Source organism: Saccharomycopsis crataegensis (assembly GCF_037102585.1).
Source record: "Saccharomycopsis crataegensis DNA, jcf7180000000085, whole genome shotgun sequence".
NCBI lineage: Eukaryota > Fungi > Ascomycota > Saccharomycetes > Ascoideales > Saccharomycopsidaceae > Saccharomycopsis > Saccharomycopsis crataegensis.
This window is the reverse complement of record NW_027043830.1, coordinates 242,386-267,322: the sequence shown is the minus strand read 5'-3', so window position 1 is coordinate 267,322 and position 24,937 is coordinate 242,386. Positions and strand designations below refer to the sequence as shown.

Here is a 24,937-nt window from a genome sequence, read left to right as displayed (position 1 = left end):
TGGTAAAGCGTGCGGTAAATGCGATGATCCTACTTCGAAACTCCTAAAGCCAAAAGGAGTTTTAGGGGTTAGATTATCTGAAAATGATGGCTCTCAATCTGTGGCTCATTGATTATTATTGTTCTGCTTTTTGTTGTTATTTTAGATTTTTGGTCAATAATTGGTTTCTGGTTGTGGGCATGTTAGGATGAACCTCGATATATAACTCCATACTAATATATATATATATATATATTTGAAGTTATGAATAAAAAAAAAAGATAAGATAAGAATTAAGATATAATAATTTAATTAGATATAATAAGTTTATTAGTTACTTAAGATAATACAATGCTAGAGATTAAACAGCACGACTGGCTAGATATGCATATATAGTGAGCGACACCTAAATAAGCCTAGACTACATGGGAGAAGGGGATACTAGATAACAAGACCAAAAAACAAAGACAATTATTCCTTCTGGTTAACTTCTGTCTGGCCTTGATCAGACACCTCCTGGCAAAAGTAAGCTTTCTTATGACCAGATCCTCAACAAGAACAGTGACAAAAGTTTTGACGTTTTATCTTATACATGCCACCGGGTAACCATTCCGGTTATTAACCCATCCGGTAAAAAAAAAAAGTGGAGGCGATAAGTGATGATGGGAGATCTCAATCATAATTGCAATCATCATCTGATTATTATTCAAAATGTCGGGAGTAAGACAGGATCTTGTGGAGAAGGCTGCGGATTTCTTAAAAAACCCCCAGGTCTTCAACGCCCCGTTGGAGAAGAAGATTGAGTTTTTGAAGTCTAAAGGATTGAATGACGATGAAATAAACGCTGCGTTATCTGGTTCTTCTGATAACAATCAGGCCAATCATAATAATAATAATAATAATAATAATAATAATAGTAATAATAACAATAATAACAATAATCACACAGTAAGTAATGGAAGTCCCGGATCATCTTCTACTTTGTTTGATTTCAACCCATCAATGATGTCTGTTGCTACTCCTCCTCCAATTCCTACAAGAGATTGGAAAGATTATTTCATCATGGCCACCACCACCATCTCTTTAAGTTATGGTCTTTATTATGTGTTCAAGAATGTCGTCGTCCCTAGTGTTTTACCACAATCATTCAACCAACTAGAAAAGGATAAGGAAGCAATCAACCAGGAATTTGAAAGAGTTCAAGGATTACTCGATTCTTTGGAATCGCATAACTCTAAGCTCGTGCAGAACGATAAAGAAAATTCCGAAAAATTGGATGAGGCCATCACCAAGGTAAATCAATTAGTATTGGATTCTGAAAAAGTGTTGAACAAAAACAATGATGATTTGACATTGATAAAGTTGGAAATCGATCACTTGAAAAGTAATTATAAGATGGTGAACTCGTCGATTGAATCATTAGTCGATTCCAAATTAACCAATATCAACAACGAGCTTGATTCTCTTAGAAAACTTTTGGCATCAAGACTAAATGAAAACTCGGCTAATGCTTCTGCGAATAATGGGGCTACAAATGGTCTTCCTAATGGTGGTGGTTCTGTTAGGGGGATTCCATCGGTAAGTTCTGTGCCTTCGGTTTCTGATATTTTGAAGAATAGTAAGTTGAAACAATCGCAATCAGCAACACCATCTCCAGCTCCGGAAGTGAAGAACAGTGATGCTGCTTCTTCGATTGGTGGTAATAGAAGTCAAGATGACATTGATAGAAGTGGGGTTCCAGCATGGCAGTTGGCTAATAATTGATTGATTTGATGATTATTTTTAGTGAATTTTTTATGGTATTGTTCAATAGTTGATTATAAATTATTATATTCTGCCACGATATGTTTTGTATTGAAAATAATTTATGAAAGCATATGAGTGTATTTAATTTAATTTAATATTTTAATCGAATGTAAAATGCTGAGTATTCGTCAATGGAAATGCACTCTAGTTTATGTAAAACAAGTTAAAGGGGGCCGTCAGTGATCTTTAATCCCACCTCAACGTCAATGTAATATTTAGATAAATATTGTGATAGAGAAATAAATTTCTGGACTAACAAACAACTTCACTGTAAATAACTACGTTGTCCTGATAAATGTTTCCAACACTCCTCGAACATTTATTTGATTATCAACATCAAGCTAAAACCGTGAATATTCATTTTAGAGAAGAAAATTAAAAAAAAAAAAAAGATAACCTATATACTTATTCATATTAAAAAGTTATTTACTCAGTAGTCCTTTAGAAAATATAGCGACAAAAAATTAATTAAAAGCTTTCAAGAAGAAATGACTTATTTCTTGAGCTTGTTGACCAATTCAACGTACTTTTCGGTAGAGAAGGACTTTGGTCTTTCAATGGACATACCGTAAGCTCTGTCAATGATCAATTGTGGCAAGACACCGAAAGCTCTGGCAACACCGAACAAGACAGTGTAGAAAGAAGCTTCAGTCAAACCGTAGTATTTCAACAAGACACCGGAGTGAGAGTCCACATTTGGCCATGGGTTCTTGGTCTTACCGTGCTTGGTCAAGACACCTGGGGCAACTTCGTAAACGGTGGAGACGACGTTGAACAAGTGGTCGTTTGGCAAGTGCTTCAAGGCAAATTCTCTTTGAGCAGTGTATCTTGGATCGGTCTTTCTCAAGACGGCGTGACCGTAACCTGGAACAACTCTACCACCGTTCAAGGTATCCCACAAGTATTTTTCGATAGTTTCCTTGGTGATGTTACCTTCCAATTCGGAATCGAGCTTTTCCAACCATTCCAAAACTTCTTGGTTAGCTCTACCGTGCAATGGACCAGCCAAACCGTTAAGACCAGCGGCAAAGGACAAGTATGGGGAGGACAAAGCGGAACCAACCAAGTGGGTGGTGTGAGCAGAGACGTTACCACCTTCGTGGTCGGAGTGGATGGTCAAGTACAATCTCATCAATTCGACGAATTCCTTGTTGTCACCGAAACCGAGCATGGTGGCCAAGTTGGCACCGTAGTCCAAGTCCTTGTTGAGTGGGGCAACCTTACCGTCTTTGAAGACGTTTCTGTAGATCTTAGCGGCGATGGTTGGCAATTTGGCCAACAAGTTGATGGAATCTTCATAAGTGTAAGTCCAGTAGTCCTTCTTGTTGACACCCTTAGCGTAAGCCTTGGCGAATTCGGATTCGGATTCCAAAGCAGTGACAGCGATGGAGAATTGGGCCATTGGGTGCAAGTTGGATGGAGAACGGTCGATCAATTCTTCAACGTGCTTTGGCAATTCAGATCTGGCGGCCAATTCAGCAGAGAAGGCCTTGGTTTGGGCTTCGGTTGGGACTTCACCGGTCAACAACAACCAGAACAAAGCTTCTGGCAATGGTTCTTGACCACCTGGACCCTTTGGCAATTCCTTTTGGACTTCTGGAATGGACTTACCTCTGAATCTGATACCTTCTTCAGGGTCGAGGACAGAACCTTCCCAGACCAAACCTTTGATACCTCTCATACCACCGTAAGCTTGTTCCAACAAGACTTCACCAATGACGGTCTTACCGTGTTCTTTCTTGAATTGCTTGACGAATTCAGCCTTTTCTGGGTAGATTTCCCCGAATCTTTCCTTCAAGGTCTTTTCCTTAGTGGCATAAGATCTGAAAGCATTGTAGATAAAGGTGTTAGATCTAGAAAATTGGGTACGCAAGGCACGGTTGGAAACGGTTCTCAAAGAAGCCATTTTGAAATATATTAATAAGTTGAAAAATAAGCTACAACAAAGAACTCAGCAATCAGAATCTCTTTGGAAAAAAAAAAAAAAAGAACGCCTAATCCTCCAACTTTTTAATGTCTCTTTATATGGTCATGCCTTGGAGCCCCGAATTGGCCCCGGGGCACCGCGAACCGCCGTTGGCCTATAGGAGCGCGAGAATTCTTTACGCCCTGTGATTATTGCGTTCAAATGCCTACAGCTGCATGATGACGGGGTGCGTCAACGTCTACTTCTTCTTCTTCTTCTTCTTCTTCTTCTTCTTCTTCTTATTAATATTATTATTAATATCATTAGTATTATAGTACAAACCAGTAAAATCATCATTTCATTTCATGCATTCACCTTGTAATTCCCAGGCGCCCTGTAATAATTCCCCTGATTATCATCGATCAAATCCTCCTGGATCCCTTTATCAAGCGGAAAGAAGTCCTCACGCTTCAAACTGACGAAATCCACAATGCTCTGGATAAAGAACTTGGAAATCTCCCTGGCCTGATCATCAACTAGATATTCACAAATCAAGCTGGGCAATATCATCAAGAACCGCAAAAAATGCTCGATGCCATAGGCCTCAAGGATCACTGTCGATTTATCAGCCCTGGTTTTCTTCTTGAGATAATCATCCAACTGTTGATGTTCAAAGCCGTAGAGCACCAAGTTGCGGAAACTCCTCATAAGAAACTTCTTGATACTGTCAACAAATTCCGATAAGAACTCCGAGTACACCATGAAGTTGTTGTCGTTGGTGATATTAGTGTTATTGGCTCTGGCGTTCTCAACCGTCCTCGATACCCGCGTCGATACCCTTCTATTACTGCCTCCAGAATTGCCACTCCAACTACCTGAGCTTTCCAATTTTCTTACCTTAGCTGCATAGTATTTCGTATACCTGTCCAAAATCTTGATTATCAGGATATTCACGGGAATTTTCACCAACATGTTTCGGAGCTTAACATTCTGGCAATCACCAACAAGCTTCCGTCGAAGCACTTGGGGAATATCAATTATAAATGGTGCTTTCACTAAAAACCGCTGGATTTTAATGAAGGAATCATCATCATCCAACCGTCTACTAGGGAAAAACTTTTGGATTCCTTGGTCATCACTGTTCTCCAGGGTCAGGCTATCCTTACTATTACTGGTTCTGGTCCGGGTCCGAGCGTTGCTGCTGGTCCTACTATCGTTTGCTTCGTCCCGGTACCGATCTTCACTGACTTCAATTTCCACCCTTCCCCGACTATTGATGGCATTGGCCAATAATTCTTTGCACTTGCGGATATTTTCAGAATTGTACGGTAGCATCCGGCTGATATCCACCCATTCATCCCAGGCTTTGGGCCAGTTCTTGTAATGGATATAATATGCTTCAACCCCCATTAATCTCGATGGAAGCCCGTGGATCTTGTTACCATCTACTTGTTCTTTTAACAGGAACGCCTCTTGCTTCTTCCCAATGATGTCTTCGGAATTCGCTTGGTGTAAAAACTTGATGGTCGAATCGTAAAGAACCGGGCCATGGTACACAAAGCATCTCTCTTGAGATTTAGGGTGCCAGGCAGGCTCATCGTCCATGTGTAACATATTCAGCAAGGATGTTATTTCTTGAAAAATCAAACAGAGAGTAAGTGCAGTACTCCTGCTTATACACCTGAAAGTAAACAAAAAAAAAAAAATGCGACGCGAAGGTGCTTTTGTGGGGTGCGATTAGTGGTATTGATCACGTGCACACGATAACATCTCTCCTTCATTATACTCTATTATAATATATATATATATATATATATATATGTGCTCTCTTATTATCCCTCTTTATTGTGTTTAATAACTATCTTTTATGATGTACTAAATCTCCAGTGAGTACTTCATACCCTCATTAATAAAGCATATCTTACAATAGACCCTGGCCTACAAAATCACATTCCCAAAATCTATATATATAACACAAAACATCTATAAATTAACAAAACATCTATAAATCAATAAAGCTAACAACTTCCAATTAACAAAAAGAAATACAAAACCATCAAACCCCTGCGACAATATTGCTGGCATCAGTATATTTGGCCTGAGCCATCCCAACCTGAGAATTAGTGAGATCATAATGGACATACGCACTTCTCAAAAACGAGTCGCCCAAAATGTAAATGCTCTGACTACCAGAATCAGTGACCCCCACAGAACACATTGGTTTTCCAAAAAGAGTCCATTTCTTACCATTTGTCTTGGTAATAGGATACATGATCTGGGAAACTGGAACAGAAATCTCCACCCCTTGGTCAAATGTAAAAGTAAGATTCTTACCATCCCAATGATCACAGGCTTCGACATAACCAAGCTTTGGTAAATGGTATCCATAAGCACTACCAATTGCCTTGTATACGCTATTAGGGGCGTTAATCAATGTGGTTCCCGAGTCCAATAAAGCAGGATGTGAAACCGAAGCCGATGATGATGATGACGACAGTTCGTCACTAGTGAAGAGAGTCGGAATGTTATGTTTGGTCTGGCCGGTGATGGAAACAAGATTAACAAAGAATGCAACTGGAACTGCAGTTGGGTTCCCACCATCATTAATATGAAGCACTGGCAATTTCACTAAGTCCCCTTCATACTTCTCGGTATCAATGGCTCCGAATAAAATAGTCCCTGAGGTGCTTGCTGCAGTATTCAAATATAACGAGTAGCTAATGGTATCAAGAAGTCCCTGGCTATGAAGCAACATTGGGAAGTTCGGGTATTTGTTAGAAGCTACTTCATTACCTTGGAATCCCAAGCCCAAGACACCTTGCGCGGCAGTGACCTGGTTGCAAACCCCCATGGTCACATTAGTAACACTGATATCTCCCATTTTTATCACGTCGGTAGCCCAATCTCCATACGCATGGGTACCATCGCCATAAGTAATAGAAAACCCGGTGGAAATGGTTCTGTAGCTGGTGGATTGCGCTGGGGTGAAATAACCAAGATCCTCGGAAAGTTGCATAGTAGGAACCCATAGGTCGGCGGACCCTGTGTCCAACAACACCTCGACTTTTTGTTCTCTTGACCCCATTGATAATTCCACGCTGTAGAAGGTTTGTTGGTTTTCAATGGTCATTGATTCGGAGTCTGTTCTTTTCAAAAGGTTTCCCATAAAATGACTGACTTTATCAATGGCAGAGTTTGCAGTACTTGAACTGGTGCTACTAGCACTGCTGCTGCTGCTGCTCGAAGTTGTATCGTCAACAGAAATTGCTTTCAATTTACTCGAGGACACTGATTGGGTTACATTCATACTGGTGACGGTGAAATTCCATTGAATGTATTTGGAACCATTGGAATCGGTAGAGTAGTAAGTTGATGCCAAATTCTTCTCGGATACTGATTGGAACTTTGATTGACCATACACTGATGAGTTGCTAGAATTGGCGGTTGGATTATCAACGTATCTTTTTACTAAATCGATGGGGACCGCAGAAGCTGTTGATAAGCAGAGACTGGTCGCTGCAATAATAGGGATCCAATTATACATCTTCTCTATGGCAATATTATAATTATTATTCTCTACTATTGGGGTTAAAAAAAAAAAAAAAAAAAACGGTAACCTCAAACAAAAAAATTAAAAAGTGAGTACCATCCTATCAATTTTATAGGGTCTCTTGGTAAGATTATTATAATATATTGAAGAACTGCTGTACAAAAATACGGTGTATGTGCCTCAGCCAATACCATGGATTGTGCGCATGTAGGCCATCAATCACATAAAATGGTGTACGCCCCATCCTCTCTCTTGGTAACTTTGAGCTGCTTGAGAAGGATCTTTTTATCGTTCTTTTCCATACTTTTAAGCACCTTATAGAGGGATTCCCCGTCCTCCTTAACGTATTTGCTGATCCCTTGGCTTTTCTTGACCGGTTTACTTTCTTTCTTTGGTTGACTGTCTTTCTTTGGGGCAGAGGTGGTCTGGACTGGGGCAGTGTTTTTATCATTGTTGTTGTTGTTGTTGTTGTTGTTGTTATTGTTACGATTGGATTTTTTTCCTTTGTATAATGCCTTCTGATACTTCTCATCCTCGGTAATACACGAGGTATGGCTCTTATGGTCGTTTCCTTCAAAAGTGGTCGAACAATCAATACAGGTGAAGTAGGCCCCACGACATCTTGACTTGTGTTGATCGAGCTTCTTCTTAACTATAGTGTCATTGCAAACCTAAACAGGAAAGGTCTCGGTTAGTAAAACATAGTCTGCAAACACAAAGTCTAGATCATTGAGGACCATGGGTGCACGTCAAGTCTGTCCCCACTGATGAGGATGCTTCGACCTAAAAGTAAATATCCACATCCACACCTTTGGTTCTTCTCTATTATTTATTGTTTGTTTGTGTTTTTTCTTCACTCTTTTCATTGACAAACATACCTCACAAGAAAAGCTAACCATTGCTATATAATATGTTATCAAGTATTTACGGACTTTTGCACTGAAAGATTAAATGATTTTAAAAAAAAAAAAAAAAAAATTTTCGAACTCATCGCAGGAAAAAAAAAAAATGAAGCTGAAAAAAATGGCGGATGGAAAAAAAAAAAAAAAAAAAAATCACTTTCTCAAAACAGCCATCCATCCTATCCTATCTTACATTGAAATAGTCGAATCAAACTTATAATACATTCATTATTCGTAATCAGCCTCTATCCAACTACCTTCTGTCTATCAATCGAATAGATACGGGTTGATCTGTCAGCACTGGCCACTGCCAAATAATACTTTCCGGCTTTATCACCTTCTTTTTCCAATCTCCAGCTTAGTCTATTGATTCTGCCACTTGGAGTGTCTTCAGAACTCACAACCTCAATTATAGAACCTTGGCGTGTCACCGTATTGAACATGTAGATGGCTAAAGCACCTCCTTCAAGACCAGCAGCAATCAAAATATGGTCTTTAATGAAATACGACCCGTAAACACTGACGGCAGTAACCGGCTCAGAAAACTTCACTTGATGAACAGAAGTAACTGTGTTACCTTGCTCATCGATTTCCCATATCTTGATCGACTTGTCTCTTGAACCAGTGACAAACAATGGTTTCTGTCCAACAGCAGGAGTCGGGGCCCAATCCCCATCCCAAATAATTCTTGTATGTGCCTTTTCCATTGGTTTCCATAGTTCATATCTTGCTCCTTCATCAACTTTCTTCCAAATACCAACTTTTCTATCTCTACTAACAGACAAAATGAATTTATCATCTTTCGAAAATCTCACTCTGTTCACGGTCAACTCATGGAATTCCAAAGCTGGTCTATCTTTATCTCTAATCTCTAACCAGTTCTTTGTGTCAAACAATCTCAAAATCGCATGACGAACGTTGTTGGATTTACAACAGGAAACAATGTATTTCCCATCATGAGAAACGTCAAGTGTGGTCAATTCGTACCCATGTCCATACAATTTCTCAATTTCCGGCCATAATGTATGACGTTGTAAATGATCTTCCAAAGGTGGCTCAACCAAATTCGACATCACTTCGTAAGAAATGTTTTTATCTTCGTCTTCTTCTTCTCCTTCTTCTCCTTCTCCTTCTTCACCTTTGGCGTTCGCATCAGCAGCTTCTGCCTTATTCGACAACCCCAAAGTAGGCAATGATGCGGCTTCTGGTAAACTGCTCTCATCAAGATTAGAATTAACCCCACAAAACTTTTTCAATAACTTCATGATACTCTTTGGTTCACTAAAACTTCTCATTACTTTTTCATCACCTCCAGAAACAAACCGTAAATTATCATTCAAAACTCCAATGCAAATCATATCGTACCCGTGGATCTGAGGTCTGGCAAATTCCCTCCAAGATTGGTCGTGCTCATCTCTCACAGTTCCGTCAGCGTTTAACATCCATTGGGCGTATAATCTCGTGGTTTGGTCCAACGAAGTAGAAAGCAAGAAATCTTGGTTTGCCGACCATTGAACATCTGTAACCTCTTTGGCTGGACCAGTGATACCTAATTCAGATTTCCATTCTGTGATGGCATCACAATCTTTCGACCAGACTCTCCAAGAACCGGTTCTACCATGTGTAAAAATGTATTCTTTGTTCAGTTCTTCATCAACGTACCAAATAGAAGACCAGAACCCGCCTGAAGCACCAGTAGCGGTACTAGCACCTTTAATACTCAATTCACCTAATCTGGAAGTACTCACCCAGACCCCAGAAATGGCATCTGGCTCCCAGATCATGGTAGAAGTATCCGCTGATGTAGATAATAAACGCAATTTTTCATCCTTGGTTTTTGGATACCAATTAAGACAAGAAATCCAATCATCATGTCCAAGAATCAACGCTTCGAAATTTATAGAACACTGGAAACCTTCGCCAATAGAGAAATTGTACTTCTTGTTACTAAGTAATGACAATTTCTTGCTATTCTCTTCTGGCTCTTTGGTGACAGTAACCCCTGTAGACAATTTCCATAGTCTAATATATCTATCTAAAGATCCACTAGCAATGAGATATTCGTTGTCACCGGTTTCATTTATGACAATCGATTTGATCCAATTTTCATGACCTGATAATACAGCACTTTGGCTAAAACTTCCAAGTTTTTGATCAGCTAGAAGTTCAAAAGTATAAACGTACAATTGTGGTTTGGTACCCCCGATCAACAAAATATATTTCCCTTTGGTCAATTCATAAATGCTTAATGACAAGGAATAGAAGCTTGGACTGATAGTAAATTGGTGAGCCTGTACAAATTTAGTTGCTTCTTCCGTATCAACTAATTCCCAGATAGTTATCTTCCCAGATGAGCAACCACTGACCATCACAGTTTTCTCATTTTTGGTAGTCACGCTAAGACAATAGATAGATCCATCGTGCGCCTCATCAATGCTTTGGATCAATTTATATTTCCCGCCATTCAACAGTTTCCACACCTTAATGGTCTTATCAGCCGAGCTGGTGACCAAGATCTCTGCTTCTTTGGAACAGTATTTAACATTTAAAATATCGTCGGTGTGTCCCTTCAATGTGTATTCTATCCCTTTTGGATTGATGGAAGAATTCTCAGCTAATGGATTCCAAATCGCAACGTTATGCCCCGCACCAAAGGCAATTTGTTTCTTGTAGGAATTGAAATCACTGACACCACTATGCGGATTAGCACCGGCAAATATCGCTTCAGTGTTTACCATATTTATATCGATCAAAAGAATAATCCTAAATAACTAATCCGAGATATAGAGAAGAGTTTGAAAAAAAAAAAAAAATTTTTGTAACAAAAATTTTGGTTTGGTTAAGCGGCCCCTGAACAGGAATCACAATAAATCAACACATAAAAGTGGCATTGACTGGGAGTTTGTTGGTAGGTTGTTATTGAATGGGCGGAAATGGCCAAATGACAGTATATATTAAAGAAAGATAAATTGAAATCATGGCGAAACTGAAGAAGAAGGGAAACAAAAAACATCCGAAAAAACCCCAGAACACCGAGCAGCAGCAGGAAGATATGGCAAATGATAACAATACGGTTGTGGAAGTCGATTCAATAGATAAGAATAGCCAGGATAAGGTGGCAGGTGAATTGAACCGCCCGGAAAATCAGATAGTGAATAATCCAAGCGAGGAAAATCTCGAATCGAGTGACACCAACGCCAATAATTATGTGTTCGAAAGTGGTGTCAATACTGATGACATAGGCACTAGTAGGCCGAATGATAAAAACATCGATAACGATAAAAAGAAGGACATCCAGGAAACCGTTTTGATAAAGGAAGCTTCAGAAGATCTCGTTATTTCAAAGATTGAAGATGAGGAGCCTGTGTCTACTGGCTCAAGTCAAATTAATGATATACCAAATAAAGATAACGTAGAGGACACCATTTCAGAGGAGCATACAAACGAACAAGTTCCCATAGATCATGTAAATAAGATTACTGATCTAACAACCGATTATAAAGAAAACAATCTCGAGACCAATATTTCAGAGCGACATTCAAGCGAAAAAGCTTATATATATCACCCAACTGAAGATGATGGTTCCAAAGAAGATAGTCTCGAGGCCTATATTACAGAAGACCATACAGGCAAGATTGATGAGAAACCAGGTGACTGCAAAGATAAACCAGAAAGCCCAATTCCAGAATACCATTCAAACGAGGTTAATGATCTAGCAAATAATTCCGAAGAGAAAGCGGAATACATAATTGTGGAAGATCGTTCAAGCGAAAAAGCTCCTACTGATAATGACTGTCAATTACCTAAAGGTAGCTCAGCCGATGACCATCAGCGACCAAAATCTCCAGAAAAACCAAAAATGAATCCTGTTTCTGAAAATACCCCGCTGATATCAATAGGAAAAGAAACAAAACAAGACCTAGTAATATCAAAGAATGATCCAGAATCAATTGATCATATGTCCAATCCAACCCCATCTATTGATCTAAAAAAGAACGAAGAATCGGAAATATCGAATGATTCAAAAGATAGGGAAAATAATAGCGTTTTTAAGTCAAATAAAACTCAAGATAAGAATGATTCTCAGCAATTATCGAATACTAATGATAATGAAACCAATAATGCATCAGATATTCAAGGTCGTGGAGATAATGAGCTGTCAAAGAAATTAGATGATGAACAAACCATGAAAGCTGAAGGGGACTGTGATATTGGAAAGCCACAACCACTCGAAGAAGTGAAAATATCTCCAGGTCCATTCTCTATCGACGACTTGATTAGTGGAATAAGCTTAAACAACCCAGAAATCCCCGAGTCTGAGAATTCGGCTATCACTTGTGTTGCTGCTTTTGAAGAAAATATATACATTGGTACCAAACATGGGGAAATCCTACACTATTACAAATTGGACTGTGAATCAGGGTATCTTCCAATAAGCCGTCAAAGAGTACACCTTACCAAGATCAAACCCATTAAAAATATCTTATTGTTACCTCAGGTGAATAAAGCATTGATACTTAACGGATCAATGATAAATGTGTTTTCTTTACCTGAGTTATCCCCTGCGAATATTGGAAAAATCAAAGATGTGAACGACATGACTATTGACGTTGATAATTTTTTTGGAGTGGAAATCGATCCAAGCGTTGGAGTTCCTGTGGTGTTGTTTACAAAGAAAATGATAAGGGTGATCAGTGTCACCCAAGACAGTTTGAAATTAGTGAAAGACATCAGCTATCCCCATACCATTAAAGGCTTGAGAAGATCTAAATTTTCTCTTGTGGCCACCAGAACCAATTATGATTTGATCGATATAGACAGTTTTCAAAAAATCCCCCTCTTGCCAATGTCAACCACTGGTGAAGTGCCTCATGAAGATATTGAACCTTTTATATTTCCGATTCTGAAACATGAGTATTTGATAACATGTGGTAGCTCTAAAGCCGACCCTGCTATGGGAATGATTGTGAATAACAATGGGGATATTTCTAGAGGTACCATTCCTTGGAGAACGTATCCTGATACCATAGCAGTTAATTACCCTTATACCATTGCGGTTCTTGAAAATCAGGAAAACGATAATGGGTATAAGTATGAAGTTTCTGTACATTCTATCAATGATCAATGTGATGTTCAAAAAATGGAATTTACCGACGAGGTAAAATTAGCAACGGTGACAAAAGTATTTGAAGAAGAGTATCAACCTTTGTTGAATGTCATTTCAAGTGTTTCATTAATTACTCAAGAGCCCAACAAGCCCCTATTGACTGAGGAAATCGAGGAGCTATGCAAGATTAAATCATCAATTTTAATATATAATCCAAAGTCAGGGAAAATTAGAATGATCAAAACATTGCCAACTCTAAGCAGATTACAAGCGATAGTTGAGTCGCACAATTTTAATGAATTGCAGAAAGAGTATGATGACTTTGTTAAGCAATACGTTAATGAGAATACATCAACTGTTGATATATCTAAGGAAGACAAGGTTACTTTCTCATTCTTAAAAGAGGCTTTGGGATTACTGTTTATTCTTAATAATAGATTGGACTATGGATTCCGTTTTTGGATAAACCAATACGACGATTTAGATACCCAAATGTTATTAAAGCTTGATAATATTGGTATCATGGAAGATTTTGATGGGAATGATGAGAAAAAGATGATCTTATGTGACTTGCAATTACGCCCGAACCCTAGAGTAATAATTTATTTTTTCTATTCATTAATGAATAATGCGAAAGATAATAATGTGGATTTGCTTGCTAAATATTTCAATTTCAAGAGCATTGATATTAGAAAAGGTCTACTTCCATTTGCAAACCACATTTTAGCAAATTGCACTAGCGATAGCTTTTTGAAGTTTTATTTGAGGGTTTTGATGAACTGGTTGGAAAATTTTCATAAGTTAATAGGGTTGAACAGAGGGTTGTCGTCTAAATCCAATGAATCTGGCGATGATAGTGTGGCTCCACAACCATCGCCATCTAAAAGGTCAAATAGCTTTGATCAACAATTGGAATCGCATGATAACGTTGATGGGCTTTCATCAGACACTGCTAAAAGAGGTGATAGTTTAGGAATAATACGCCGCAATGGAAAAAGTGGATCCTCAGATACAAATGTTGCTCCAAAGAACATATATAGCAGTACTCCAAACTTGATTTATGAAACTGAAAATTCACACCCAGCGTTCAAACTTTGGGAGTTCCAGGTTAAAACAAGTGATATAGAGGATAAGGATTTGGAAAATATCCTGCTGCCATTCGTTATGCTAAATATTAAAGAAATTGAACTAGTTTTATTGAAATATTATATTGACGAATCTATGAGAACCAAAAGTGACAAAGACTTGTTAGCATTCATCAACGGAAATATCAGGATATGCCTTGATGAGACAATCCAAGTCTTAACACATTCTGGTAAATACTCGGTGATATTAAAAATTTACGAATCTTTGAAAAAGCCTGATAAGTTTTTCAAACTTTGGATGGCATTAATGAATGGGGAATTAATCGATGAATCATCTTTTCCTATCAACTCTACCGAAAGTTTTAGAAAATATCAAATTCGAAAAATTAATGATAAAATATTGTTTGGCGATCAACCATCGACATTAGGATACATTGAGTATTTCAAGTTTTTGATCAACATAGGTGAGTTTAGCACTGTCATAACTAATATTTTCGACCCTAAACTACTTGATAAGTTGGATGAGATTGAGATTTTAAAAACCATTGATGATGACATTACTGATTCTATGGTAGAAAAAAATTTCCAAAATAGCAAGTGCAAGACCGTCAACGATCTCAAAATTTCATATCTTGAATATTTACTTGATTCTGTTAGTTCTAAAAGAACTGCATTGTTTGGAAAATTGGTTTTCGAATACGTTGATTATTTGATTGATATTGTATCAAAGAACCGTGAAATGTTTAAACGGTTCATGGGGAATATGGTAGAGAATTATAAATCACTAAAAGATTTTCCAAAGGTCTCTATCGATAGCTATTTCAAAATTAGAATCAAGACAATGAGTAAAAATAATCAAGATGGCAATATGGATCGAGATATTATGGTGAGATTTTACGATGTTAATGCAAAGCTACTTGGAGTATTACGAACAATTGATGATGCAGAAAAGGTAACCATAATTGAATTGGCCAATGATGATCTAAAATTCCACAAGCGCGAACTATCAAGATCTAAAACACTTGAGAAAATATATGACCAGTTTTCAAAATTCCAAAATATCTTCCTCATTGACTTAATCAACATTGATGGATACCTAAATCATGTTGACAAAACTGTTGAGCATTTAACTAGCGTCGGAGATTTCGTGACCGCTGAGAAATTCATTAGCACCAATGGAAAAGTCCTATTTAACAAAAACTTTCAACATCAAGAAAAAGTTATTGACGATGAGAAAATGAAGGAATTGTTATTAAAGCTATACAAAATTTACGTCAAGGACCACGTCACGAACCAAAAATTGATCGAGAACTTTCTACTCAATTATAGCCAATTTATCGACTTTAATGTTTTGTTAGATAATATTCCGGAATCTGCGTTGTTCTCGATGAAGTTTGTGTCAAACACTATATTAATGAAGAACTTAATCGATGTTAATGATAGGCACACCATGTCATTAACCAAGAAAAACTTAGCAAGAAGCGAATTGAATTTTTACAATAGAATACTAAGAGAATTCAAAAGCACCCAATAATTTATGAATCATTACTATTTGCTCATTAATGTATTATATGTTGTTACTGTTACCATTTTTGGCTCAATGTGCCATGTAAGAGACTGAAGAAAAAAGAAAAATAAAAAATAAAAAGAAAGGAAAAAAAATTCGATAAAGTGAAAAGCAGAAATTTATTTCACAAAAAAATGCTCCAGACGAGGTTCGAACTCGTGACCATCGCGTTCCTCACACGATTGTGACCTTGATATAAAGTCTTTAATGACATTATAAGCACGATGCGCTACCCACTGCGCCACAAGAGCTGTTGAAAACGAACCCTTCTACGCACATTATCTCAAAAGCTTTTGGATTGATTACGTAAGCAAAGGGTAAACAAATATTGTCCCATTTGAATTTTGGAAAAAAATTAACCAAGTTAATCATCAACATCCTCAAGCAGACAACGGGATCCTTATACATTAACAACATGACTGGCCCATTATTCAATTTAAAAAATGGTACCCTCCAAGGTAATCCGTTTTCCCCTTCATTATTTGCATTAGCAGTAGAACCTTTACTACGATCTATCAAACAGAATACCAGAGGCCATAGTTACCAAGGAGATTTAATACCTGAAGCATATAGTAGTCAACATTATCTTGCTTTTGCTGATGATATCACAGTTTCAATAGTATGAACTATTTTTAATAGATGGTCTGAATAAATCCCGCTGCGGTGGTGCGAAAAATACCGGGGGTCGGTATGAATTATTTTTTGCTACTGGTATGAACATTTCCGGTGGTCGGTACGAATAAAAAATGAAAACACTGTAAATTGGTGATTAAGTGTCCTCAATTAATATTTTAACAAAAAAAAAAAGGAAATCTTCATTATTAAATCTGTTACAAGGACAACATGGAATCTGCTACTGTGAATAGGTTCTTTCGTTTGCCATTCCAAAATATGTGTGGCTTGCCGCAAGGAAGTGATGCCAAGAGTATTAATGAATGGATTATCTTTGATATGTCCAAAACCATTAGAACAAAACCAAACTGGCAAACCAAGTATAAAGATTCAGAAATCGTGAATAATTGGAAGAAAGATTTTTTGACCCAGTTTAAAAATGATGGAATTATTATTAAACATGCGAATTTTGATGATTTGTTTGAATATACCATTAAAGAGTTGAGTTGGTATGAAAAGTTGGAAAAAGAGTACAAGGGAAATTTGAAGATCTGTATGGATGATAGAATATGCTCAAGCGAAACTTTGGTGAATGGCAAGATTAAAGCTAATTTAAAAACCCAATCAATAGAATTGGAAAAGTCTTTTGGTGACAAGATCGATTATCACCCAGGCTCACAAAACCAAGTCATTGATTTGGTTCACCCTTCGTTGTTTCCCTTAGTCTATGGTAAGTCACAGTCGATCGATCCGGATACAAAAGAGATCTCAGTGATAGATTACTCCGAAGATATAGTTGGTGACCCAGATCACAAGTATAAAGGCTTTCAATTTTTTGGATCTAAAAACTTTCAATGGTTGCCTACTATTTTTGAATTATCTCATGATAAGAAGCGTTATGAGATTACTTCATATATCAATAACCTCGAGCCAAAATCTTTCAAGGATTTGTATAAAACAATTGAAGATGTTTTTAATGCTTCAATTCCAGCTTTAAATTTTGTGTTATCTCGACTTTGCTCTCCAGAGTATATTCGAATTCCAGTTCCAGGCCAATTGGAGGTTTACACCGAAAAATTTCAAGAGGAATACGAAGCGCTCCTTGATTCAGATGAAGGAGATTATGAAACGTATTTTAATGAAAATGCTGCTAATTCAATTAAAGACTTATCACCAACTTATAACTCCGATCCTATCACAAACAACTTTTCTTTACCCAACGAGTACCTGAAACTCAAGGTAATTGTTAAAATGGCAAATATTGAATTGATGCCAGAGAACCCGGTGTACCCTGGTGGTTCATGGCATGTTGAAGGTGCTTTAAATGAAGATATTGTTGCCACGGTTTTGTACTATTACGATACAGAAAACATTACCGATTCCGAGCTTGAATTTCGAGCAGATTTTGAGGATCCGTTGTATGAACAGGACGACAAGGTCTATTGCAAAGAAATATTTGGGATTGAGGACGAAAAAATCCATTCTAATAACTTAGGAGGGGTAAAAGTTGAGGAGGGTATGTTGTTAGTGTTTCCTAATATTTTTCAACATCATGTCAAGCCATTTGAATTGAAAGACAAGGGTAAAAAAGGAACCCGGAAGATATTGTGTTTTTTCCTAGTTGATCCTGGTAACAAAAGAAATTTTGCTAGTGATACAGTATTACCGCAACAGAAAGAATGGTTGGGTGAAAATAGTGATGAGATTGTTCTGAAAATGTTCAAATCCAAAAATCAGGAGATGACTTACACAAAGGAGCTTGATTTTGAGTACGATTTAGCATTGGAGATGAGAGCTAAGTTGATGAAAGAAAGATCAAATTTTTTTACTGAAGGTGATTCACTGTTTAGCAGAGAGTTTTGTTTATGTGAACATTAGCATGTTACTAATATATTGTTAAACTTGTTTTATGTAATTATAATGCGGCATATATATAGCTGCATACTTAAAATTTCAAAAAAAAACAAAAAAACGTAAGCAATTATTCATGAATGAAATATATAATTGGATTCAATATCCCTTGTGAGCTAGTATAAAGCGGTTTCTTAATATATTTCAGTTACTTTACTTAACTAAAAATATTCTTTATCATTATTTTTATTATTATGGTTAGTTTTTCATTATTTCTGGGTAGCAATCGACAATCATTTTGTTCAGAAAGCCTTATTCTTATTATATTATTATCATAATTTATATTAGTGCCTCTGAGCACGCTATTATTATTATATACTATAACTTAACGGTTTCAATTTCACTACTTGTTTATTTTCGTATCTGTAAAACATAAATTATGAATTTTTTCTGTAATACAAAATAACACTTATGAGTGAATGAATAAATTGTATGAACATTTGTAAAAGAAAGGTGAGCAACTTTTTTTTCAACATCACATAAAACCAGGTAATATTGCTTTTCAATATTGCTTCTGGTTTACAGATTATCTCCCAATCTGTTAAATGAAAATGTTACAAAATGAATTATGAGCATTATCAAGCCACCAATAATACTTCTGACATGGCGAGAACTACGCAAGCTGTAACCCAGCCTGCTTCGGTTGACAATAACACTATACATGCATTGGAACTGATGTTTAGTAAATTGGAAGTTACATTCGAGATTAAATTTAACCGTTTGGAATCCAGATTGCTCAATAATATAGGCTATATGACCAATGCCTTTGACTTAATGCAACAATCTTTTGCGTCTTTTGCTAGCATTTACAATCCTTCCAACTCAATCCCATTTCAAAATATTGAGACAAGGAAAAAATTAGTTGGGGGGTGGCATTCACAGACAAAGGCTCACCTCACCACCAGTGCACAAGAGCAGAGTTGCTCAAGGACAGCAATGCCATGATGAAAAAAAATCAGAATAATAATGCGGGGAGTATTTACATGTACACATTACTGGATTTGTTGGTTCATGACTCAAAAGGTGATGAATTTTTGAAAATCAGGGCCCTCGGTCAAGAATCTTCCTCGCCAGAATTAATGTCGTTTGATTCAAAAAAATTCATATTAGTTAAAATTGGCCGAACTGTTCAACCAGTGGCAAAACGTATCCAACAATGGCAGAGACAATGTAATAAAAATATAACTCTAATCAGTCCTGACATTGTTAAGAAAGCTTCTCCTTCCTCATTATGGGCTTTGTTTTCCAAGCTCACTATAGAGGATCCTTATTACAGCACGAATAAATTAAGTTTTAATCCTAACAGGTTTCTTCCGAATATCAGAGGTCATGGTATGATTAATAAAACCACTTTTAAGTGTTTTAACGAGTGTGATAACAGTTTCCATTGCCGAAATAATTTAAGTAGGATAGAAAAAGAAATCCATAATCAGTTGAGAGATAAATTTGGAGCTTTTGGAATGGAATGTGATAACTGCTCCTTGAAAAAATCCAAAGTGTATGACCTGAATGGTGGAGATATAATAGTGAGCAAACCAGTGACACACCGTGAGTGGTTTAGAATACCTAAACAGCGATTAAATGAAGTTTTTTTGCAAATTGAGTCCATATGTCATAATATGGAGAGCCAAATTTGGGAAAATAAAAGCATGAAAATGACTTTAGTTCCATTAGCTAATTCTTCTCTTCCTTTATAATAATATCTTAGTATGAAACATAAATTTGTGCTAAGATCCGCAAGTTAATTTGAAAAACTAGACTGAGAATCCTGAAGTGGTAGTCTCTTCCTTCCTTGAATAGTTACTCAATAATTTCATTTAATATAGTAATATATTCTTACAAGAAATCCGTAGCTCTTATATGATATTCAGAGATAATGAATCGGGATGTTGAACCCCTTTTATAACAAATGTAGCGGTTAATACGCAGCAACAGATAATAAAGACAAAAAATATAGGTAAGTCAACAATATTTCAAACGTCAAAACACTAGCACACTTTTTTTTGCTTAGCTATCGCTTTTGCAAAAAAAAATGATTTCGCCCAGGATCGAACTGGGGACGTTCTGCGTGTTAAGCAGATGCCATAACCAACTAGACCACGAAACCACTTCGAAAAGTTGAAATATTATTTATAACAGACTTAATAAATTTTAATAGACCCGCTGTGATGGTATATCACATTTCATTTCTTGATTTCTCCAAGCCTATTTTCGCTATTTTGTGTACTTGGATAACATATAGTAATATAATATTGCTTTCTATTATGTTTGGAACTTTTTTTTGTTTCATTTATACAACGCTTAGTCCAGTTTTTATCGAAAGATGAATATCATCGCGAAAGTGAATGGATGAATTCTCAGTGAATTGTATATTAATGAGTCACAGAGGCTCTAAATAAAATGTAAGTGAGTCTTATGAGCCGGTCGGCAAAAATAATTATTAATTATAAAGAGGGTAATTTACTCCTCTATTATATTCATTTTGCAGTACTATTCATGAATATTTGTGTCAATGTTTTTTATTCTGAAAAACCCCATTCTTTTTAGTAAATGTGGTGCTGTACTAATAATACTATTATTATTATTATTATTATTATTATTATTATTATTATTATTATTATTATTATTATTAAAATTTTTACTTCATGACTTTGTCTTGACTTTTTTTTTGAGCTATAGCGATATATCGTGTTCGTTATGCTTCATCAATTTCCTTGTGGAGATAGCACCATGTACCAACTCAAATTTAATGCTCAACATTCAGTAAGAAGAACTTTATACTATATTCTCCCTGGGAATAGTAATTATAATTAGATAATAATAAACGGCTTGTAATTCTATAATTTTGGTGGTTCTAAACCATTTTGATTTTCTGAAAACAATTGTAACCTTAATAAATTCAAGCTTATTTCTGGGAGAGTATTAGAACAAATACAATAATATATAATAAAATAAGAGAAACCCAGAAATAAAAACAACTAATATTAAATCAAAAAAAATAGCTGATGGAGAAATATTTGTAAATGCTACAGGAGCGAGGGGTAGAAAACCCCCCACCAAACACCTTGACACCAGATCGATTTTTTTTTCTGATTTGTTAAAATAATTTTTTCCCAAATTCGATTCATCCATGGTGTAATTAGACTTCTGTTTGATAACCAGTAATCAAAAGGGATAAATTCGGGAGGAAAGAAAAAGTTCCAGTGATAGAATTAGGATCAATTAGACTCTCAATCCAATTTTTCTGTTATCTGTATTCTCATTATTCTATTGCCCTAAAAAAAGGAAACGAAAAGAAAGAAAACTTTGAGATTTTTTTTTGTCTTCAAGATATTTGACTACTCATCAATCGCTAATTGCTGAATATTTATACCCTTCGAGTTTAGAAATCAAAAGCAATTATGGATATCGCTCAAGTTCTTGAAAATGCTCTTTTAGGGCTCGATGCAAACACAAGAGAAGAGGCCACTGCTCAATTGGAAACGGCTGCCGTCGAGAACTTTGTTATGTTCATTGGCCTTTTAACCCAAACTTTGGCAGATGAAAGCGTAAAGGTTGAAGTTCGTATGTTGGCTGCCATTGCCCTCAAGAATCAATTGACATCAAAAAATCCAAAGAGAAAGAAGGAACAAGCCGAGCGCTGGATTGGTTTGGAAGAAGAAATCAAACAGCAAATTAGAGACTCATCGCTCAAAACACTTTTGAGCTCTGATGAAAGAGTTGGAAGATCTATCGCTCAATTGGTGGCTGCCATTGCTGACATTGATCTTCCAAGATCCGAATGGTCCAATTTAATAACTGTAATTGTGGAAAATACTAAGAGTGACAAGCCAGTGGCTGTGAAGAAGGCCGCTCTTTTAACCATTGGTTATATTTGTGAGAATGCTGATCCTAGTAATCCAGGGATTGTGAGTCAAGCAAACGGTATTCTCTTGGCTATTGTTCAAGGTGCACAAACTTCCGAACCTTCCATAGATGTGAGATTGACGGCTATCAATGCCCTTGTCAACTCATTGGAGTTCATTAGACAAAATTTCCAAAGAGAAGGTGAAAGAAACTATATTATGCAAGTTGTGTGTGAAGCTACTCAATCTGATGATAGTGACTTGAAGGCTTCTGCTTATGGTGCTTTGGCAAAAATCATGAGCCTTTATTACAACCACATGAGTTTATATATGGAAAAGGCGCTTTATTCTTTGACAGTCAGCGGTATGCAAAGCCCAGATGAAAAAGTATCGTGTATGGCTATAGAATTTTGGTCGACAGTTTGTGAAGAGGAAATTGACAGAAGTTTGAGAAAGCAAGAATATGGGGATCAGCTATTAGCAGCAGATGCTCAAGATTTAGTTATTTATAACTTTGCTGTCGGTGCTATTCAGGATGTATTACCAACTTTGTTGACCTTGTTGACCAAACAGAATGAAGATGCCGAAGATGACAGTTGGAGTGTTGCTATGGCTGCTGGTGCTTGTTTACAATTATTTGCCCAAAATGTTGGAAATTACGTTGTTCAACCAACTTTGAACTTTGTGGAATCTAATATTGGCTCTACAAACTGGAGAGATAGGGAAGCCGCTATTATGGCCTTTGGTTCCATTTTGGATGGTCCTGATAATGACAAATTGAAGAGCCTTATTGGTGAAGCGTTGACCCCAATCTTAGGGTTGATGAAAGATGATAATTTACAAGTCAAGGAAACTGTTGCTTGGTGTTTGGGTAGAATTGCTGATTTGGTTATTGATGCAGTGGCGTCAGAACAATATTTGGATCAAGTTATCACCGCAATTGTTGATGGTTTGAAAGATCACCCTAAGGTTTCCACAAACTGTTGCTGGACTCTAATCAACCTCATAGAACAAATATCATCAGATTCTGAGGAATTAGAAACATGCGCCTTATCTAAATATTACGAAGTTCTTGTCCCATTATTGATTGAATTATCTAGCAGAGGTGAAAACGAAGCCAGTGCTAGAACTTCTGCTTACGAAGCCTTATCCATCTTGGTTTTGTTTGCTCCAAGAGACTGTATGCCATTTGTCAACAATATTGCTACGGAAGTTTTGAGCCGTTTGGAATACACAATAACAATGGCAAGCCAAGTTCAAAATAATGAAGATAAAGTTAATTTGGAAGAATTACAAAGTAACATTTTGAGTTTGTTGACCAATGTCATCAGAAGAGCCAAGAAAGAAGTTTCTGCCGTTAGTGATAATCTAATGGAGATCTTTTTGAAGTTATTGACATCTCAACAAGAACAACATGGTTCTAAATCAGTGATCGAAGAAGACATTTTCATTGCTATCAGTGCTATTGCTTCTTCTATTGACTCTGACTTCAACAAGTACATGCCAGTGTTTTTGCCATTCTTGTCAAAGGCTTTAGTCAATACAGAATCAACAACTTGTAAAACTGCTGTTGGCTTGGTTGCCGATATTGCTAGATCATTGCAAGCTGACCTCGCTCCGTATTGTAATGATATTATGAATATTTTGGGTAATAACTTGTCAAACCCAGACATTCCTAAGGATTTGAGACCAATTATTATTTCGTGTTTCGGTGACATTGCTTCATCAATCGGTGACTTGTTTGCCCCATATTTGGAAGTTGTTATGAAGATCTTGGCTGCTGCTCAAAACTTGCAACCAGAAGATGGGTCCATCGAATCTTTTGACTATATCTTCAATGTCAAAGAATCAGTATTGGATGCCTACGTTGGTATTATTGCTGGTTTCCATAACAATCCACAAGCTATCTATCCACATGTTCAAACGATTTTCCAATTCTTGGCATCGATCCCAGCCGATGTGAACTTTGCTGGTACCGATTCAGTTTGCGGTTCTACCGTTGGTTTGATTGGTGACTTGGCCCAAATGTACGGGGATGACATCAAACCTCTTTTAGCCCAAGATTGGATTTTGGAATTTGTTAAGCATGTGCAGAAAAATCCAAGTTTCTCTGACAATACTAGATTTACAGCTAAATGGGCCAGAAAACTCATTAAGTAATCATACAATTTACATCACCAAATTTAATATCATTTTCCTTTGTTCATCCTTTTTTCATAGTTTTATTGACTTTATTATTTTTGCAATCTTCTCCTCTCCTTAACGCTTTTACTTTTTCATATCAATTTTTTCCCCTCCTCCTCTTCATAGTGTATCCATGTTCCCACCATTTTTTCATATAAAGATTTTGTAATTTTTTTTTTTTTTTTTTTTTTTTTTTTTTTTTTTTTTTTTTTTTCTGGCTTTTATTGTTTGTCATTTGGCTTCAATCTTGTGATTTGTTCTATTTTTCCTGATTAGTCCTGAATGCTGGCTTAAATAACATATAAGGTTCGTAATTCGTAATATTCAGTAGCGAATACCAAGAAAGAAAACGAATAAACTTACTAGAAATACGATATAATTAATTACTATTACAGAAACACGTTAGGAGCAATATATAACAAAATAAATAAATAAATGAACAAAAAATCATGGCAACTATAATACTGATTAGCTGAAAATTAT

General features: G+C 36.6%; 10 protein-coding genes across 10 annotated transcripts; 6 read left to right on the top strand and 4 right to left on the bottom strand. All coding sequences in view use genetic code 12, as the record gives it.

Moving 5' to 3' along the window:
• Positions 1-690: 690 nt before the first annotated feature.
• On the top strand, positions 691-1,743 carry DASC09_048480 (Pex14 protein; the record flags this gene model as incomplete). Its single annotated transcript, XM_064998447.1, has 1 exon — positions 691-1,743. The coding sequence occupies one exon, from the start codon at positions 691-693 to the stop codon at positions 1,741-1,743; it is 1,053 nt and encodes a 350-aa protein (XP_064854519.1).
• A 535-nt stretch (positions 1,744-2,278) lies between these two features.
• Positions 2,279-3,691, bottom strand: DASC09_048470 (citrate (Si)-synthase; the record flags this gene model as incomplete). Its single annotated transcript, XM_064998446.1, has 1 exon — positions 2,279-3,691. The coding sequence occupies one exon, from the start codon at positions 3,689-3,691 to the stop codon at positions 2,279-2,281; it is 1,413 nt and encodes a 470-aa protein (XP_064854518.1).
• Positions 3,692-4,054: 363 nt separating this feature from the next.
• DASC09_048460 (uncharacterized protein) lies at positions 4,055-7,235 on the bottom strand (the record flags this gene model as incomplete). Its single annotated transcript, XM_064998445.1, has 2 exons — positions 4,055-5,325; positions 6,026-7,235. 2 exons carry the CDS (start codon positions 7,233-7,235, stop codon positions 4,055-4,057), a joined length of 2,481 nt encoding a protein of 826 aa, XP_064854517.1.
• A 221-nt stretch (positions 7,236-7,456) lies between these two features.
• DASC09_048450 (uncharacterized protein) lies at positions 7,457-8,140 on the bottom strand (the record flags this gene model as incomplete). Its single annotated transcript, XM_064998444.1, has 2 exons — positions 7,457-7,912; positions 8,120-8,140. 2 exons carry the CDS (start codon positions 8,138-8,140, stop codon positions 7,457-7,459), a joined length of 477 nt encoding a protein of 158 aa, XP_064854516.1.
• A 248-nt stretch (positions 8,141-8,388) lies between these two features.
• Positions 8,389-10,881, bottom strand: ELP2 (Elongator subunit ELP2; the record flags this gene model as incomplete). Its single annotated transcript, XM_064998443.1, has 1 exon — positions 8,389-10,881. One exon carries the CDS (start codon positions 10,879-10,881, stop codon positions 8,389-8,391), a length of 2,493 nt encoding a protein of 830 aa, XP_064854515.1.
• A 239-nt stretch (positions 10,882-11,120) lies between these two features.
• Positions 11,121-15,869, top strand: VPS3 (CORVET complex subunit VPS3; the record flags this gene model as incomplete). Its single annotated transcript, XM_064998442.1, has 1 exon — positions 11,121-15,869. One exon carries the CDS (start codon positions 11,121-11,123, stop codon positions 15,867-15,869), a length of 4,749 nt encoding a protein of 1,582 aa, XP_064854514.1.
• Positions 15,870-16,745: 876 nt separating this feature from the next.
• Positions 16,746-18,392, top strand: DASC09_048420 (DUF4246 domain-containing protein; the record flags this gene model as incomplete). Its single annotated transcript, XM_064998441.1, has 1 exon — positions 16,746-18,392. One exon carries the CDS (start codon positions 16,746-16,748, stop codon positions 18,390-18,392), a length of 1,647 nt encoding a protein of 548 aa, XP_064854513.1.
• Positions 18,393-18,986: 594 nt separating this feature from the next.
• DASC09_048410 (uncharacterized protein) lies at positions 18,987-19,370 on the top strand (the record flags this gene model as incomplete). Its single annotated transcript, XM_064998440.1, has 1 exon — positions 18,987-19,370. The coding sequence occupies one exon, from the start codon at positions 18,987-18,989 to the stop codon at positions 19,368-19,370; it is 384 nt and encodes a 127-aa protein (XP_064854512.1).
• On the top strand, positions 19,367-20,122 carry DASC09_048400 (uncharacterized protein; the record flags this gene model as incomplete). The annotated part of the gene is made up of 1 exon (XM_064998439.1): positions 19,367-20,122. The coding sequence occupies one exon, from the start codon at positions 19,367-19,369 to the stop codon at positions 20,120-20,122; it is 756 nt and encodes a 251-aa protein (XP_064854511.1).
• Positions 20,123-21,826: 1,704 nt separating this feature from the next.
• KAP95 (karyopherin beta) lies at positions 21,827-24,430 on the top strand (the record flags this gene model as incomplete). Its single annotated transcript, XM_064998438.1, has 1 exon — positions 21,827-24,430. One exon carries the CDS (start codon positions 21,827-21,829, stop codon positions 24,428-24,430), a length of 2,604 nt encoding a protein of 867 aa, XP_064854510.1.
• Between the last annotated feature and the right edge of the window lie 507 nt (positions 24,431-24,937).